Below are 19,110 nucleotides of genomic sequence, written 5' to 3' on the forward strand. Positions count from 1 at the left end.
CTAGCTCTACCATGCAATTTCATACATACTACTATTTTTAAAATCCATAGTTGAACTTGGATATTATGTAAAGATTATGCAAATTTAGACCTATCAGTTGGGAAATATCCTGGATTTGGATAAATCATTATTGGTGTATTACAACAGCTTATCACCTATGAGCAAGAAATGGATATAAAAAAGAAATACAAAGTATGAGAATACTTGCTGTATTATGAACTCAGCAAAATCTTTTGTGTAAGTTCTGGGCTGGATTCCATCTCTTAAAGAAACTAAACTTATATGATAAGACACTGCTTCTCTTGTGAACTGGTTTACGTATTCTCCAGGATAATGTCTTCATATTTGCATACTGAGGATTCTCCCTTCCTCCCATACAATTCTCATTGTGGAAGGGATACTTGAGATAGAGTGTAGAGAGAACAACAGCATCTTGATCTTATTTGTATACCAGCCACAGTGCCGCTATGACCTATGTTTTGTAAGTTGGTTAAGTACTATGGTAACAGGCTATCTATTACACTGCAGTTCATAAAATCAGAAAACAAAAAAACAAGCAATTTATTTTTCAAAACATTTATTTTTTTAAACAGTTTGATAAAACCATTCATTGGCATTTAGAGTTCAACTGTAAACAATCACAATAAGTTGCTATTGTGCATTAAACTTTATACATTTTTACACAACATTGCAGTAACAATCCATAGGAGTAAGTTAAATTCAGCATATTTGAGAATGGATTTGGCTATTGAGACACTGTACTGGAAAAATCTGTGCAGTCAGGTAAGTAAAATTATTCAAAAGCTTGATGTTTAACTCCCTCCTGTGGTGTAAGTAAGCAGCATCATAATTCATCAGCTTCTATAAGTGTATATAGTGCTAGTGCTATATATTAAAAAGCCTGCTTTCACTCAGAACAAAATTTCAAGTTAATCACAGAAACTCCTTGCTCATGAGTTAGAGTATTATATAAGAGTTTCAAATAGACAAAAGTTATTGTAAGCATCTTTCCTTACACCAAATGGGTATGCCACATTTAGATACATTTGTAGTCCTTTTAGGCTGATACAGTCTAGGAAACCTTCTCAATTCTTTAAAACTCTTACTGCAACATAAAGAATGACCAAAAAGAGTATCTAGTTGCTTTGTGTGCAAAAGCCTATAATAAGGGTTTTAGCATTTACAGCCAAGACAATTCACATTACCATGCATATAAGCATTGAAAACTAAATTGTTACCCACCATTTAGGGATGGATTCTGTGTCAGCTGAAGCCAGTGGCTCCCACTGACTTCAGTGGTGAAGATCAGGTACTAACTAATCTAGAGTTAGTTGGTTTTAAAGAGAGACTGTCAACTTCAAAAATTACTTGTCATAACAGTAGATGGTAAATACTCAAGATTACTATAACTTTGTTCTATAATCTTTTGATTATTTGTTTCAGTTTGTTAACTTTTAAGTCAGTTTCCCCATCTGTATGGGTCTTCCACACACCAGAGAAACATCACTTTTTTTTTTTAATTTTAAAAAGTAGTAACAAAAATGGGTACAGTTATACAATCTGATACCATTCCTGAAAGTTCCTTAGATCACTTTTTGAAATGGACTGGGTTTCAAATTAACAGTATCACTTTAATGAACAGCTGAACCTGAGTCTTAATGTCAATGGCAGTTTTGGTTGCACAAAGAACACATCCTCAAAACACATCTCAATCCAAACCCAACCAAAAAAAGAATCAAGGACTGAAATTTAGAGCATGATGTTCAAACAATCACTTTCAGGCTATTACTTTGACATTTGGGTGTCAAAACAAGTAGCCACATGTCCTTAATGTATTTAACATGAAAAAAAAGTTATCAGTAAATATGAATAGGTCAGAGAAAACATCCTCTGAATTTTCATAAGTGGACCTATGAATCATTTATTTGGGGAAGCGTATAAGGTATTTTTACATGAGAAATGATAGATTTTAGTTTAATTTCAAGAGAGGTTCACTACCTTAAAGATTAGTAAGTAGAACTTATTTTTAAAGTTACTTTGTCTAAAGGCTTCAACATCTTTCAAGTATTAAAGAAAAAAGATCAAGCCAATGTCATAAAACATGCCTCATTTAACACAATCATTATGAAAAAGATTGCAACCAGGTTTATTCAAACAGTTCAGTATAGCTCTTAATAACTCATGACAGAGTATCTTACCAAGAAACCCAAGCAGCATAAATTAGTATGGTTAGTTTGGTTACTAGCTGCAGGCCTTGATAGATTTCATGCCACAAGTATCTGACAACATAAATAAGATTACAATTCACAATCAAAACAATAAAAGGACTTTGGATTTGGACTGTTAGGTAAATGTTTTTCAAAGCAGCTGATTTAGAGAATAAAAACAAACAAAATAAACTTACCACTGAGGTGGTATATCTGCTAAGACTAATAGGTAAGCTCTGATAAGCTCTCATGACAGATGTCAGTGTTCATTCACTGTCAAAATTTGTTACGATAACCAGATATAGAGGAGCCTATCCAAAACAGATGAGAGTAGTGATGTGGGCAGAAGGGAAGTATACAGGACCAAACCATTTTTTCTGCTAAACTGGTAAAAGTATGAGAAAGAGGCTAAGGACCTGTTCCTATGAAGAAAGTCCACATATTTTTTCCAGCACACAACGTAAAAAGTTCAGTCGAAGCACTTATGTTCCTCAAAACTCAGAAAGTTAGGCACAACAAGCAGTTCCCACAATGTGTTGCAGGTATTCCTTGCCTGGGCCCATAGTTTCCTTGTGAGGTATACATGTAATTTACATGAATGCCAGTACCTACTAGACTTGATATTTAGTACAGTTTCTACTGCTTTTTGAAGTTTAAAACACTAAAAGGGCCAAAACAGTTTACACAGCATTCAAAACACATGGCTGTGGTTTTGCCTATATACATACAATTCTCCGCAGGCACACAAAAAAGGCTCAAGGCATTATTCATTATTTGTTTTAAACATACTTAAAGTGACCTTTAAAAACAGCAGTGCAGTATTTGCTTAAGTTCCACTTCAGTCAAGAAATGTGTTTATAAAAAGTTACTAGATAATTCTCAATACTACAATTTTATTTTCTTACCGTTCTTTAACCACTTCGTTTGTTTGCTTTGTAGTAGCAGAAACAGAACTCTTGATATGTAGTTCAGGAACGAACCTGGTACTGACCAATGCCTTATAAAACTGAATTCAAAAGCATTAAGTTGTTTAGTAACTAGTCTTATATTTTACTTTGATATTTTAAATACTTCTGACTGATATCCATAAATTAGCAAGCAAAAAATTGAAAAGTATTTAAAAAAAGCCATCTTCTAGTCTTTCAAAATTACCCACCCCACTAAAATATATTCTTTCCTATACAACAGATTCCTTAGGACAGCCTCAACCCTAGAGAAGCATTTACTGTGAAAACTGATTCCTACAACAGATTTACTGAGGCTATGAAACTCCCTGAAAACTGATTCAATGCTTTTAGTCCAGAAATTTTCCCTTTTATGAGATGAGATCCGCACATTAGGTATAGTGAAAAAATTTTAACGGTGTACACAAAACTGTACACAGTAGCCACGTGTATAAATATTAGACATCTATGAAAGACTACCTCCCCTTTGGTTTACAGTTCTCTCTCACAGGGGGAAGACACTGACATTTCTGTGTTGCTGTCTCTACCAAATAATTCTAGTAGTACAAGAATACTGCTTTCGATTTATGCTTCTCCAGCCTTGAAGTGCAGTGTATGTATGGCATGTGAAATGCTACCACACTAACCCATCCTTTATTTCAGTCTCAGATGGAATGTTTAAGGTACCTTTTAGGTTTAAAATAAATCAAATTCAAGGCATGTTAATTTATTAGAATGGATTTAACCCACTCAGAATTAACACTCTTTAAATGTTGTTAAAAGATTACATAGAGACGACAAACGACAATTCAATCACCTTTCTGTGTCTAGTATCAGGGGGTAGTCATGTTAGTCTATAATCCTCAGAAGAGACAACAGAGAGGCGTATCAGTAATGCAGACTTTAAAGACTAAACAGATTTACTGAATTGAGGCATAAAAACTTTGCACTATGGTAAAAAACCCCTTCTTCAATGCATGGAGATGAAAATTACAGATGCAGGATTATTATACTGACCCATGAGAGAAGGGAGTTACCTCGTAATTGCGAAACCATGCTACCAGGGCCAATTCAATCAGAGTGGATGTAGTCCACTTCCAATAATGATGAAGTGGTGTTAATTCCAGGAAGAAATGTTGCTTTTTTGTAGTGAGCCAGCCACTGCATCCTATTCAAGCCCAAATTAATGGTGTTAATATGCAAGTGAATTTTATTCTGCAGTTTCCTCTTGAAGTCTGTTTCTGATTTTTTCCTTCAAGTTAATTTTAACAAAAACAAAAACAACCAAAAAAAATCAGAAACAGACTTCAAGAGACCTCCTCTCATCAGTTACTGAAGTGGGACTACATCCAACCGTGACTGAATTGGCCTCTAATACCACTGTTGTCCCACTGTGTAGGTAACTCCCTTCTCTTCATGTTCAGGTCTGCCTGATCTGTAGTTTCACTCTCATCTCCATCTGAGAGAGATTTTAGTTACCCATGAAAGCTTATGCTCAAATAATCTGTTAGTCTTTAAGGTGCCACTGGACTCCTTGTTGTTTTCTGTGTCTAGTTATTACGCACTGTTTTAACACGCATATCCATCGATCTGGCTCTGAAGCCACACACTCAGGGAAGTTAACATTCTTTGTCATGGTGAACATTCTATATGATCAGTCGGTAATAGTACTAATTACTTTCATCATACTAGAGTCCCTCACTAGCAACAACAATTTGTTGCAATATTCAAAAGGAATGTTAAGTCACCAGCACCCTACAATAGGATTATTGTAAAAACCATTTAGTCAGTCTGTCTTTTGCTAGGTTTGTCTCTACTGATGTTAAAAAAAAAGGGGGGGGGGGCAATCTATTTCTTACACCTTCATTTGGCTCCTCCTTATTCTGGACATTTGTGTACATCAACAATCTCTTAAAAGTAACTGTGTGTTACTACAAAAGAAGCAAATCCATGATAGACAAAGAGAGATGCAGGAAAATAAGATAATACTAGCTAGAGACAGGTGGCAGCTGAAAGAGGACTACACTCTGACAAGTCGTTTAGCCTGCCTCTACAACATAATAATGCTAGTACAATCTTTTGTGCAAGATAGTAATTGTCTTAGATGTCCATGCAACAATAAATGCAGTATCAATACAATCGTGGACTGAGTGCAAAATAAAAGGAGACTAACCTTTAAAACACTTAATGTATAGGAAAAGAGATCCTAATTCTTTGCCGGTATCCATAGCTTTAAAAATAAGAAAACCTTATGTCACCTGCCCCAGAAAAGTAGCAGGGAGCATAATTTCTAAATTAACAATTTTCATCCTTTCCCATAATAGATAAGTAGCTTCTGATAATTTAATCTACAACTCAGTATTTGACTTTTTAGAGAACTGTCAGATTTCTAATGCTATTGACTGTGTAGTCTCACTGCGCAGATCTAACTCTGAGCTTTTACTAAAAACAATCAAGTGGACATGAGTTATATAACATATAATGGTTCCATTACAGTCTATGGGACAAAGTCTAATTTTTGCCTAAGATAGCAACAGCTCCCTCATAGCTGTTTACTATTTATAATGTATGACTACTTTGACATCTCTGCTGATTGTGTAACTGGTACATATGTGATCTAAGGTCTAAAACTACATAAGTGCACATAATTTTATTTCATTTTCTAAATTTAGAAATATTTTTTAAACACATAGAAGTCAGTCCATATGTGGGACTCAAAGCAAATAGAAGGCCACTTCTGAAAGCAAGAAAAAGAGAAATGTTTCTTCACTCCTAGAAGTCTAAAGGTGTATTGAGTTATTTTCAAAATTCTGTAAATCATAACCTGGGGCATTGAAATCAATAGGACTACTCATATGAATAAGGATTTGTGGAATTAGTTCCTAAGGGCCAAATTCTCCAATACAATGTGGTTAATTTGCAGAGAATTGTTGGCATAAGCTTGTCCAAAAGAGAGTTTAATGGGCTTAGGAAGGATCATCTCAGGGTAAGGATGACCTTTCAGTGTTGCAGAGGCACTGTAAACATTTGTATACCAGCTTGCCAGCATTGCAGGGAAAAGGGGACATGGCCCTATGTTTTGGACATTTCTGATCCCTACAGACGGTTTGCTGCCCTCAGGATGCATTGGGACCAAGTCTCCGCAGAGCTACAACAGGATCAGGGGAGTGCAAAAAATTGGAGTTTTATATCCACCTTTGCACACCTCAACCTCAATGCTCTGGGCAGATCAGCTACCCTATACCCCACCCCTCCCCCTGGAGTGGGCTTCATATTTCCAGTAAGATTCATAACAAAGGTTTGTTTTTTAAAGAAAGGACACACAATCCCCCTGCAAATATAGGCAGTTATAAGGGGGACATTGATAGGTCTTTGTCTACAGCTCATCCGCAAGTTTCATTGAAGATATTCTTTAAATGAAACTAACAACATTTCTCTTAAAAAGACAAAACAAAACAAAACAAAAAAAAACCCCACTGTTTTGAGAGATGTCCTACGCTAGAGTTCTCACCTTCAGAATCTCTTAGTTAATTGATATACACACTGCTTTTGGAGTCACAGGTTTAAAAAAAAGTGTGCTGAGATAGATGGATTGAATTCTACAGGTAAGAACTTTCCAACAGGGTACTATAAATACCAGCCAAAAAGCACAGCTTCAGCTCAGACCCTAAAGAAAAAGATCAGCGCTGTAAAATTAAAGCCAAAAACTGTTCCAGACAAGCATTAATGTGGGAAACTGATTTGAGAGCTGCATGAATCCTAAATAAGTCAAATTAAAATCTCCTGAGCCCAGAAGTTATGGCATTCCATATATTCCCCATTACTTACTAGACAAGAGTGTTTTATTAGCAACTCCAAGTGCCATTTAATATAGTTGCATAGCTCTCACTAAAACCTGAACTCTTAACTTTGTCTCAGCACTGTTTGATTTAATCAGATATATTTTTCTAATATTAAAAACAGACATCATTAAAATTTCAGCATTATTTTGCTTTTACCTTCACTACTGCATGCCAGAGATTTGCGAGTGCAAAAGCTCGTACAGCTAGTAGCCACTGTGTTACCTGAGGATTATTTGTTGTATATTTTATACTTGAAAGCATTTTTTTATATGCAGTTGTTTGCTCTGAAGACATGACATTTAAGTAGTCAAGGAAAATACATGGTTTCTGGTTGCTCAGTAGTCCCATAGGATATTCACTCAATGTGGCAGCAAGGATGGAATGCAGATCAGAAGGTTCCAGTTCAGAATCCAACTTCTCAAGAAATGCAAGTTGCAATTCATCCTCAATAATATCCATTTCTAATTCCAACAATTGCCTTTTTTGATTGTACTGTAGCTCTGACAGCCAGAAATGTGCAAAATGTACAAAGTTATCTCCAGTGCAACACCAGACACCCAAGTCACTAATGGAATTATATGCTTTCTCCAGCCAATCTATCACAGAAGTACTATCAAAGTGGTTAAAAACCTTATCAAGTCGTCCTCTCTCAGGTGAAAAGAGCAGATGAGATGAATCCTTTGAAGAGACAGCTGCACTTAAATTTAACCTTGGTTCACTCAAATGAGGAGGCATTTTCTTGCCGATATGAGGCAAAGGTACAGCCTTAAATAAAGAACAATTCCTGATCTTAAGAGAAAAGAATTCTTTTTGTAAGCTACTATTAACATCAACTTGAGAATTCTTCAACAAGGAACATACATCTGGAAGGTGAAGGATCTCATTTTGGCTATTTGGGTCACTTTCACATAAATGTTCATGGTTCAAATCGTCTTCCTCCTCCATATTCATATGTGAGACAATCATAGCTCTTCTGTCCTTCAAACTTTGCATTTTGTTAAACAGCAATACAGACTATTATTAACCCTAGTTGTAGCACAGCAAGTCACAAGTCAATGGATCTCAATATGAACCTGAAAGAAAGAATGAATACAGGAAATTAACTCATGGTCAGTCTCCATCTTCAATTACTTCTCTTACACCTTTTCATCATATCTAAACAACACCATCAGTATTACCAGGTATTATTTAGAGATCTCCATATCATGAAGGAAAAAAAGAATAGCTCAACAGCAGAATGTAATTGAGGAACCGAATAGTATAGTTTGTAAGGAGGTCCCCCTAACTCTTTTCCTTGAATACGTTCAAGGAGATTTATCGTACACTGCTGAAAGTGGATACTAATGCTATTAATTTTAACAGGTTCTAAAAATGTTATTTCTATACACAAAATATAAGATCACGGCCTCTGATAGCAAGTGTCCCTCTACTCTGCTGCACATTTAATGCTGGTTTCTTCTCTTTTGCAGTTTAAACTCACTGAGTTAGAGCTTACCTTTGTTGAGCGGTGGAAAGCGTCACAGGTGACTCAGCGAATGAGACATCTGAAAACTTATTGCATAACAATACTCTCTACTTTAACCAATAAGATTGCAGTATTTAAGTGATCAGAGGCTTAACATCAGAGATCAGTTTTAAGTGTCTCTCTTCCTTTAATTTTTAAACATGGACATTAAAATCAGAGGCAAAGTCTCAATTATTATGTCCATCAAAGCTGTTTTTAATAATGTTTCATTTTTCCCCAGACATGTTTGTGTGTGCTACTTTCTGTACTTGCTAACTTTGTATCAAGGCACTCAGTGAAAAACTGCAACAACTATAAGCCTTCAGCAGCCGGTTAAGTGCCTGGAGAACGTTCACATTGATTGGCCCATACAGCACATGGAACAATATGCGCAGCTCAGAGGAAAGAGCACCAGACAAACTGATTGCACAAGTATGATTAGGAGTTACAATGTATATTGCAACAAATCAAGATGCTGATCGTGTTACAAGATGACCACCATCTGCCAACACAGGCAGTAGACAAGGATGAAATAGCTGCCATGGTTACTAACTGAATACTGTCTGTGGAGCTAAACATGGCTTATATCCAGACATATCACTAACTGTTTAAAAATTTAAAGGAGTTGTAGCACAGAAAGACAGGTGCAAGAAGAAAACGTCTCCATATCCACGTCATCAATCATCTGGTCCATTCAGTCTCCCTATCAGTTTATCATTCTATTTGCTAGATTTAGAAGTTTCATCCTTTATGGGCCTCAACTGGTAATAACATCTGTCCTCTAACATACCATAACCAAGCTTTCAGAGACCTTCTCTATAGTCACTTCCCCCCGCCCCCTTCTCCCTTCCCACTGAGTAGCTGCCTGATCTGCCTGAAAGGCTGTTCAAGTGCTTGCCTCATGAAGGCCCTCTTCTGTTGCCAGTGAAGTCAACAGCAAAACATTCACCACCTTCTGTGAGAGAGTAGGCTCACATCCTAACAATCTGTGTAAAGGCCCAACCCCCCAGATTATGAGTTTCCAATACCCACTGGGATGGATGAAATAGAGGGAGCTCTGCATCTTGCAAGAGCGGGCTCCAAATAGTTTATTTTACATTTAAATCAAAAGCTTATAAATGTATATTTTAGTGTAAGCATCAAGTTATCCTGGGTTTCCTAGTAGGACAATTTTTCTTGAATTTGAAAGTTAATCTCTACCAGAAAACTAATTTTTACTGCTCCTTTGGGTAGTTATGCTGATTTTATTTCAACCTATATATGCTAATAAAATTATTTAGCCAGACAGACAGAAACTGGAACACTAAATACAGCATGTATCCTACAAAGAAGACAAGATAACATGCAAGCTGAAGGACTGGAATAATAGTCACTTATTGCTTATTACAGTGACTGTTGTGCAGGATCAGATAAAGCATAACCACAACGTACTGGTCTTTGTTTTTAAATTTACACAACAGGATATTACTCCTGGGGGAATTCTATGCCACTGCATGTGTGCAGAATTCATGTCACTTGTGGATTTCTTGCCTTCCCCCACAGAAAAATTGCTTTCTAAAAGGGAAGCTGCAAGACCAGTCATGCATCAATCCCTAGCAGTGCAGGTATATCGTTTCAGGAACCTGGAGCAGCCGGCAGAGAGGTAAATAACCACAGAGCTGGGCAGGTATATCGTTTCAGGAACCTGGAGCAGCCGGCAGAGAGGTAAATAACCACAGAGCTGGGCACACTCCACCCAGTGGCTCCTACCCTGAGCTGGGATCAGCTGCTAGTCCCCTCTGGGCGGAGACAGGACAGGATGAGACTTCCTCTGCCCCTGCAAGGAGTGACTGGGGCTGTGTCAGACCCACCCCCAGAAACCTCCCCCAGCTGCAGGAAGCTCATCCTCCTCCCCTGTTTTATGCCCCCATTGCTCCTCAGCTGTGGGGAGAGGGGTCACTGTATGGGAAGCTGCTCCACTATCCACCCAACCCCCATGCATCTGGGCCTCCCATACCCAGATACCCCTGCCAAACCTCATATGGTATATCTAGAACTCCCCTAGCCCTCCATACCCAAACCCCACCCCACTAAACCTCAACCCCTGCATCTGGAGCCCCTCTGCACCCAGACCACTGTCCACTGAGCTCCCTGCACTCACACCCCCACCCTGATGCCTGACTCCTCACATCCAGACTCCCCCCACTCACCTCCAATTAGCTGCACCCAGACCACCACCCCACCAAGCCCCACTCCCCCATCACCCAGTCCCCCTACTGAGCCCCAAACATCTTCACCTGGAAGCCCCTACAAAGTCCAATTGCCCCTGCACCTGGAAGCCCCCCAAAGAGCTTGTGCACATCCAGATGCCTGCCACATCTAGACCTCCCCACTGAGCTGCCTGCATCCAGAGTCTCCCACACCTGGATCCCCCCCCACTTGGATCCTGCGTGGTTGAGCCTGCCTGCCCCACACCTGGCATAGAGGGGCAGGGCCACAGGGTGTTTCTGGGGCAGGGGCAAGCCCAGTCCTTATCTTATGCTGTGTCAGAATTAGGTGCAGCCTCACCACTGAGTCCATACCCTGGGGCTGGAGAGAGCTACAGGGTGATCTCCCACCTTCATGCAGCCAGTGGCCTGTGCGCCCCACAGCCATGCTGGAGCCTCTGCATTTATTTCTTAACAGATAAAATGTGCAGAATTTTAAAATGCTGTGTGCAGAATGCCCTCAGGTGTAAGGATGTGCACAAAACGCATCACACCCACAACCTGACGTTCACTCCAGATGGGACTGAGCACAAAAGTTTCTCTTCAGTCAGATTAAAAAGACAACAGTGCCCTCAGTCCCTGGCAGCACAGGGTGCTTCGCAGGGACCTGATCCAACCTGCCAGGGAAGAGTTAGTAACCCCAGCAATGGCCTGACTCAAGCGGAGTCACGTCCGCCTCCCCTCCCGCAAGACCCCCGGCGGCGGGGGCGGAGAATGCAGCCCCTCCCCCCATTCACCTGCAGCCTGACGTTGAGCATCATGGAGGCCACGATGTAGAGATAGGGGAAGTTGATCCGCAGCTTCCAGGCCAAGTCGAAGAAGATGAGGAGGGTCCTGGTCAGCCCCTTGCAGAAGACCCCGTAGGACCTGGCGGCGGCCGATTGCGAGAGCAGGGCGGACAGAGCCGCCGCCATATACACCGGGCGCTCGGACTGCACCGCCCCCACTCCGTCCTGCCCCGCTGGGGAGCCGATCCAGGGCCTCTCACCGCCCCTCAGCCTCCCCCAGCCCAAAGAGCCCGGACGTCCAGCGCAACGGAGAGACGGAAAGGAGGCAGGACAACTATGAAATTTACATACGCAGGTCCACCGCTTGCCACGTCACAGCGGTTTCGCGTTATGACGGCACGGCGCAGCGACGCGGGCTCGGGGGCTACCAAAAACCAACTGGGCGAAGAGCTCCTTCCCCACCCCCTCCCACCTCAGGATTAGGCGCATGCGTATTAAGACTATGAACGCGTTTTAAGCCGAGATAGGGAAGGCAGGTGCAGTATTGTCCTTACCAGCAGAACAGGCGGGAACGAAGCAGGGAGGGACTAGGCGGCGCTTGGGCCTTCTTCCCCTGTGGAGGAGAACAGGCAACCGGGCAGGGCGAGGCCAGCACAGACTCTGGCTGCCTTACGTGTGCCAAGGGCAGGTTGCTGACTAGCTGAGGCTGCGCCCCAGTCTTTATATTCGGGAAGAAGGGGGAATTATGTGAGGGTCTTCGCTTGACTCTGCTGGATAAAAGCTTGACAGTGTGACCCCTGGGTGCCCTGCTGCAGGGCTAAGAAAGAGTGTTGCCCTGAGTTCTTCCTGCCTAGGTCCAGGCTGAATCCCTCTGCTCTGTGTTTTCATGGGAAGTATATTTTGCATTCATTTTATTCTGGCACAAGCACCTTATAAGTGCTGAACAGCCGCTCTAGCAGGCACATCAACCAAACACTTTTCCATGCAAATATCTTTTTTTAAATAAACCACATTCTTTGCACCACTTAGTCAGCCAGACAGCTATCCCTAAACCAAGAGAAACGTTGTTCGTTTTGCTTTACTCAAAGCTTTATTTAAATTTTAATAGTACAATATTGAAGTACCATTCATCTATGGATTTTCAATACACTTTGCAAAAGTTTCTCACAAACCCTCCAGGATAAATTAGCAATAACTTATACTCACTTTACAGATGGAGAAACAGGTACAGAAATGTGGTGACTTGCCCAGTACAATAAGCCAGTGGCAGAGTGAGCAATAGAAATGATTTCAGGGTGCTGATTTTTCTTCCACACCAGAGGGAAACAGGTGCAACTCTTATTAGGTTTCATTATTGTAAATACTGGTATTAAATGAAAAATCAGGCCTGTGAAATCTTTTTCTAATTGTCTTCTGAGTACACGCCTTTCCCATATTTATTCTAGGACCATTTAAATCATAATAAAAGTTGCATTGAAGGGTCTCTGCATTAAAAACAGTCTGAAATCATAATTGTTTATATGATTAACAATCTTCCAGTAGCACTGTAAAAATATTTTATTGCCACTTAGTTGCTTTAATGCACAGATATATAGGAATTCCAAGAGGACTGAATATATTCCCAGGTTGATCTACACTTTTGTTTATAATATCGTTTTGGCCAGTCAATGTTTTCAGTGTAGGGGAGAGCACCTAGGTAACTCATCTCTGCATGCATTTGTAACTGCAATGAGTATGAGCCCAATGCAGGAAACAGGAAGTACTAGCTTTTATTGCCAGAGATGGAAATATTTAGGCTAAGTTGTGGCAAAGCTACTGTCCACATTGTGAGTGAGTGAGTGAGTGAAAAGGGGCTGTCAGCCCAAGAAAAACTCAGTGTCAGCCCCAAGTCCTTTCAGGCAGGCACCCAGACAGACAGGGACCTACAGACCTTTCTCTTTGTACTTCTCTTCCCCTGTGGAAAAGAAATTCAGAATTCAGCAATTCCCTTTCTTAATTACATGACTGCAAGCAGACAGCCATTAGACCTTTTTAGCTGTTCCATGTTGTTACAGGTAGAGTATTAGAAGCAGCGTTTTGAGGCAGTAAGCAGAATCCTCTGGTCTGACCTGTGATTGGCATTGGCACAGAACCAGATGGGGCAGGGTGGAACATAACCTGGGGTGGTCTAAGCCAGCAACTGGATCAGTCACTGGACTAGGCCCAAGGGTGGGCACTTCTGTAAGCGGTGAAGGCTAGGGTTACTTACCAACTTTCTAATCGCACAAAATCAAACGTCCTTGCCCCGCCTCTTCCCCTAGGCTTTGCCCCCACTCTACTCCTTCTCTGAAGCCCCACCCCTGCTCACTCCATCCTCCCTGCCTCCAGCTCTCCCCCACCCTCACACCCTTGCTCATTTTCACTGGGGTGGGGGTTGGGGTACAGGAGAGGGTGAGAGCTCCGCCTGGGGGTGCAGGCTCCAGAGTGGGGCCTGAAAGGAGGAGTTCAGGGGGGCTCCGTGCTGGGGTGCCGGCTCTGGAGTGGGCCAGGGATGAGGAGTTTGGGGTGTAGGAGGGGGCTCTGGGCTGGAGCTGTGGGGTTCAGAGTGTGGGAGGCAGCTCCAGGCTGAGGCAGGGGGTTGGATGTGGGCAGGGGTCTGGGCTTTGGGCTGGGGGTGCAGGCTCCGGGGTGGGGCCAGAAATGAGGGATTCAGAGTGCAGAAGGCGGCTCAGGGCTGGGACAGGGAGCTGGGGTGCAGGGTCTGGGAAGGAGTTTGGATGCGGGAGGGAGCAAGGGGTACATGCTCCAGGTGGCGCTTACCTCAGGAGGCTCCCCAGAAGCAGCGATATGTCCCTGAGCTCCTAGGCGAAGGGACAGCCAGGCAGCTCTGCACACTGCCTCAGCCCACATGTGTCACACCCAGAGCTCTCACTGGCCACAATTCCTAGCCAATGGGAGCTACAAAGCCAGCAATCAGGGCCGGGGCAGCACACAGAGCCCCCCTGGCCACGCCTTCACCTAGGAGCCAAGGGACATGCTGTCACTTCCGGGGACCTGCCCGGAGCCAGGTAGGGAGCCCGCCAGCCCCACCAACTGGACTTTTAATGGCTGGTCAACGGTGCTGACTGGAGCCACCACGGTCCCTTTTTGACTGGGCGTTCTGGTTGAAAACCAGACACCTGGCAACCCTAGACTGAAGGCATATTCACATTCGTTATTTCTGATGCATATTTTATAGGATCCAATATGCCCAGCCTTTGCCTGCAAGGAGTGAGATCATGTCATTGTCCTCTCCACATATGGTTTTTAAGTGCCCTATCAGCACTAGAGTTCCTGTCATTGTGTACTGGAAGAAGGGACTGAAATAGTGCCTAGCCTTTGTGCTAGGGCTACAGTGAGGGGAAATTCCTTCTCTCTTATCCACCCACCTCATGTGTAGTCCTAGACACAACCTGAACATCAACTAATTAAAAATGTGATATAGCACAGGGGTTCTCAACCTTTTTCTCTCTGACCCCTGTCATAAACAGATAGCTAAGGGTTAATGTTTCTTTTACCTGTAAAGGGTAAAAAGGAAAAACACTTGAAAGAGACAGAGAGAAATTTTCAAAGTTAAGGGAGGACGATTTCGGGTGTTTTGTCTTGTCCTTTTCTTTGTCTCTCCTCAGCGGAGGATCATTCTGCCTTTCTAATCTTCTTTTCCCCAGTTGTAAGTACAAAAGGTAGCAAACACTGCTATATATATTTTTTTTACTTAATGGGTTGTTGCTGAATGTTTAATTGTATTTTATTTGAAGGCTGTTTGTCATATTTTCTTTAACAGATTGACCTGTATTATCACTTTGATACAGAGATTATTTTTGTTTTTTTTTTTTATAATTAAAGCTTTTATTTTTGTTTAAACTTTGAACTTTTTCTATTAATGAAGAGGAAGATTCTGTGAGATTACTAGTTTCCAGGAAATGAAGGAAGGGGGAAAGAGAAGGGGGGAGATAATTGTACTCTTGATTTGGTTCAAGGGATTAAGTAGCAGGGAATTCCTAGTATACAAAAGAAAAAGATGGAAAAATTAAAGCCAGGAGGAAGGGTTTATTTCCTTGTTTGAGACTCAGGCATGAGTCTTGGGGGTCCCCATAGGAAGGTTTTTTGGGAAGACAGAGTGAGAGCAGAGGCACTGATCCTGTCTGGTGGCAGCGATATCAGATCTAAGCTGGTAATTAAGCTTAGAGGGTTCATGCTAGCTTCTCAGTTTATGAACGCTAAGGTTCAAATCTGAGTAGGAAGCTATGACAGCCCCTTCTCCCCAATCCTATAAAAACTCCACAGCCCAGCTGTGCCACAATAACTGGTTTTCTGCATATGAAAGCCAGGGCCATCATTAGGGTAGAAAGCAGTGCAATTTCCTGGGCCCCTCATGCTGCAGCCCCCCCCTGCCCACAAAGCTACATTGTTTAGGCTTCGGCTTCAGCCCCAGATGGCGGGGCTCAGGGCCCTGGGCTTCAGCGCCATGCAGTGGGGCTTCGGCTTTCTTCCCTGGACCTCAGGGAGTCTAATGCTAGCCCTTCTTGGTGGCCCCCCTGAAACCTGCTCGTGGCCCCCCAGGGGGCCCCAGACCCCTGGTTGAGAACCACTGATGATGCAATACTTTGAGTCTGCTAAGTCTATCAAGTTAATTGTTTCCTGTTGCCTAAAAATATTTAAGTTTTCACTTATTTAATTGTACTGCAGTGTGCAAACTAAAGGTTAATGTAGGGAAATCAGATAAACTTTTAGGTTGATATCTGCCCAGATTCTCAATAGTTCTGGCCCGTGTTGCTTACTGAAAACATTATGACCACCCTCTATACATTTTATTAAGACTATTAAACCAAAAGATCAAGAAACCATCACTACTGAACTATGAATTCAATGATACATTTATCAAGTTCAAATCAACAAGTTATCAATATTGTAATCTGTCAAATCGGATTAATCCTTATAAATCCAAAAAAGGAATCGAAGGAGGTGGCCGTCCATTTGTTTCTAAACCCCAGCTAAAAACTTTATCAAACTGTCAAACCAGGACTTGGAGCAGTTTAAATATTTGGAGGCTGAAAACAACATTATTGGTTGTGTCTAAACCACAACCTCAAAGCCAATCAAAGCTTCCTCGAGTTTGAATTTTTGCATAGTAACTAACCCTTTTCCTTCCTGCTGACCACACACTATCCTGCAGATATAATGTAGACCTTAACAGAACACTGAGAAGCAGAAATTTGGCAACTCTTGTTTGTCAGTTTACCAATGACAGCTTTATATTTCATAGGAAAGTTAGTTTTCCTAGTCCATCTGTTTGAACATGTCATTTCCCTCTTTGCATCCCTCCACTTGCTTCTTCTTTTCACATCAAACATAAATTGCTTGTCTCCACTTTCCAGACCATCCACAGTTTATCCTTACCTTATCCATCTTCTCTCATTCAGTATCAAAATGTTGACTCCTCTGATTCAATGGTGCCAACCTCCATCACTCACTTGTTAAATGTTAAAACGAGCACCCATGTGCTTCTTTCCTTGCTGCCCCTCATTCTCAGGAGGAGCAACCCATAAACATCCTCAAAGCTACTTTGTTATTTTCCTTCAAACCACTCCTTAAAACAAAATAAATCACCTCTTCTGTGATTTCTCCAAAAAAAATTGACAAACTTTAGGCTGCTAGTGTGTTGATACCACAGCATAACTTGCTGACCAAAGTTGTTGTATTGTTTTCTTATACTTATCTATCTGTAGGAAAATGCACTCATTGTTGGTGCACCCTCTCATAGCTAGGCATAATGTATCTCTCTCAAACTAGCATCCCTGCAGACAGGTACTCCAACCCTGTAGTTGTCTTGTCTCTTCTTGTGACTTAGTCCTCCAGCCAGGTCACTATTTGTTTCCTCTTTCCAGGGGGGACGGAAAGTCCAAAAAACAATAGTCTTGCAGCCTCAAGCAGAGTCTTTGAGGCAAGTCCCAACTCAGTAGTCTTTCTGTCCCCAAACTTCAGGGTCTTTACATCACCTCTTCCAGTGGCCAGTAGAAGAAACTAGGCCTTCCATCTTCTCTGGGTTCTAGCCCAAGGATCCTATAACAAGTAGGGAAGCTCTGTCTGTTCAGTCCTGCTACTTCTTCCCTGGTCTGCTTCTTAATTTGGTCAACTAGAGGCTTCCGCAACATCCCCTTCCACAGATTATGTGTACCTGCATTCTTTTGAGACTCTTCAAGATCTCAGGCTTCCCCTTCCTTCAGGGACATAGCTTACTGGATTTCTCCTTAGAGTTCTCCAAGAACTCCTAAGCCAAAAATATAAGTTTACAACCCGTAAGATGAGACTCGCCTGTACTCTTTACTGAATTTTGCTTAATTTTGCCATGACAAAATTGTATTTATAGCCATCACTGTCTTTCAAACAAGACAATTCATTAATCCTTATATTTAGGAACAGAGAGGATAGGTCAAACAAATTCTCTTTGGAAATTTCCATCCTGACAGAAAAAGTTACTTTTAAACTTATCACGATAAAACTTATTCAAAATAAAAATAATGAACATTCATACCAAGTCTGTATTCTCATATATGCTATTTCTCTTATAGCAGATAGCTTTTTTAGAGCCTTTCACAAGCAGTTCTAGTGAAGAACAGGTTGCTGTCTGTAACTGCTTCTTGAAGTTATAATGTCTTGTTTCAGTTATAATTTACCCTTCTATTTTTATGCTGATCTTCTTAAATGAAAAATAATGTATTTTAGTTTCTGGATTTAATCTGATGTAGGTCTTGCAATTGTCCATATCTGTGTATTGTCAAAATGTCTTGCTCTCCAGCCCAAGAACATAGGCTCGTAGTTTTTATGTGAATTAGCTGAACAGTAGCGCAGTGAGATAAAGGAAAGTATCATTTGTTGCTGCTCTATGTTTCTGTTCTAGATTAAATTTGTCACAGTAGTTGCTGGTCCATGTCAGCCTCTGGCTCTGTTGACTGACATACATTTAATCTGGAGACACAGGCGCCGGCTTCCTCTGGACACCAGGTAGGGTGACCAGATGTCCCGATATTGAGGTCTTTCTCCCGTGTCCCGACTGATCTTTGGTTGGGATGGAATTTGCCCCGATATTTCGTTCCGCCAGCAGCACTCGCCTTTATTTATTGATTGATTGATTGATTGCTGTTCTGCCAGCAGGACTCGGCTTTTTTATTTTTTTCCCCTCGCTGCTCTGCTAGCAGCACTAGGTGCTCAACTCCCTGCTCTGCCCCAAGCCCCGCCCACCAGAAGTAAAAGTAACTTAAAGGACTTACTGGTACTCCAGAGTCCTTAGGAGGGGGAGGGACCTCGACTGGAAGAGGCATGGCCTCTACCGGAAAAGGCAGGGGTCTTTAAATCCCCAGGCCCTTTAAATCAGGATTTAAAGGGCCCGGGGCTGCGAATGTGGTAGCAGCAGGTGGGAGCCCCAGGTCCTTTAAATCACCTCCGGAGCTACCATCTGCAGAGGCAGCTGGGAACCCCAGAGGTGATTTAAAGGGCCCAGGGCTCCAGCTGCTGCTACCACAGCAGAACCCTGGGCACTTTAAATCACCATTGGAGGGGGATCCTGGCTGCCGCCCTGGGACCCCAGCCTCCGGTGGAGCTTTAAAGGGCAGTAGTGGCA

General features: G+C 41.9%; 2 protein-coding genes across 4 annotated transcripts in view; both read right to left on the reverse strand.

The window, feature by feature from the left end:
- The window catches only part of FAM220A (family with sequence similarity 220 member A), a 29,051-nt gene extending 21,065 nt beyond the window's left edge, over positions 1-7,986 (reverse strand). The window contains exons 1-2 of one of the 3 annotated variants that reach the window (XM_032802164.2): positions 7,216-7,986; positions 3,113-3,213 (exon numbers count right to left, since the gene is read on the reverse strand). In XM_032802164.2, the coding sequence (XP_032658055.1) occupies positions 3,113-3,213; positions 7,216-7,986 (872 nt within the window). Of the gene's footprint in view, positions 1-3,112; positions 3,214-7,149 lie in introns of all 3 variants that reach the window. The other 2 variants (XM_032802163.2, XM_032802165.2) reach the window with 2 other exon arrangements.
- Positions 7,980-11,824, reverse strand: SMIM10L3 (small integral membrane protein 10 like 3). Its single transcript, XM_075069234.1, has 2 exons — positions 11,481-11,824; positions 7,980-8,066 (listed from the first exon to the last, which is right to left on the reverse strand). Exons 1-2 carry the CDS (start codon positions 11,655-11,657, stop codon positions 8,046-8,048), a joined length of 198 nt encoding a protein of 65 aa, XP_074925335.1. The 5' UTR covers positions 11,658-11,824; the 3' UTR covers positions 7,980-8,045.
- Positions 11,825-19,110: the final 7,286 nt, after the last annotated feature.

This window comes from Chelonoidis abingdonii, chromosome 9 (assembly GCF_003597395.2).
Source record: "Chelonoidis abingdonii isolate Lonesome George chromosome 9, CheloAbing_2.0, whole genome shotgun sequence".
NCBI lineage: Eukaryota > Metazoa > Chordata > Testudines > Testudinidae > Chelonoidis > Chelonoidis abingdonii.

What these genes read in the sequence shown, in the direction of transcription:
- SMIM10L3 (XM_075069234.1), bottom strand. Translation starts at nt 11,657, where the DNA reads ATGGCGGCGGCTCTGTCCGCCCTGCTCTCGCAATCGGCCGCCGCCAGG. An exon ending in TGCTCAACGTCAGGCTGCAG is followed by an intron (nt 8,067 to 11,480) that starts GTGAATGGGGGG and finishes TCTTTCTTTCAG; the next exon opens with GTTCATATTGAGATCCATTG.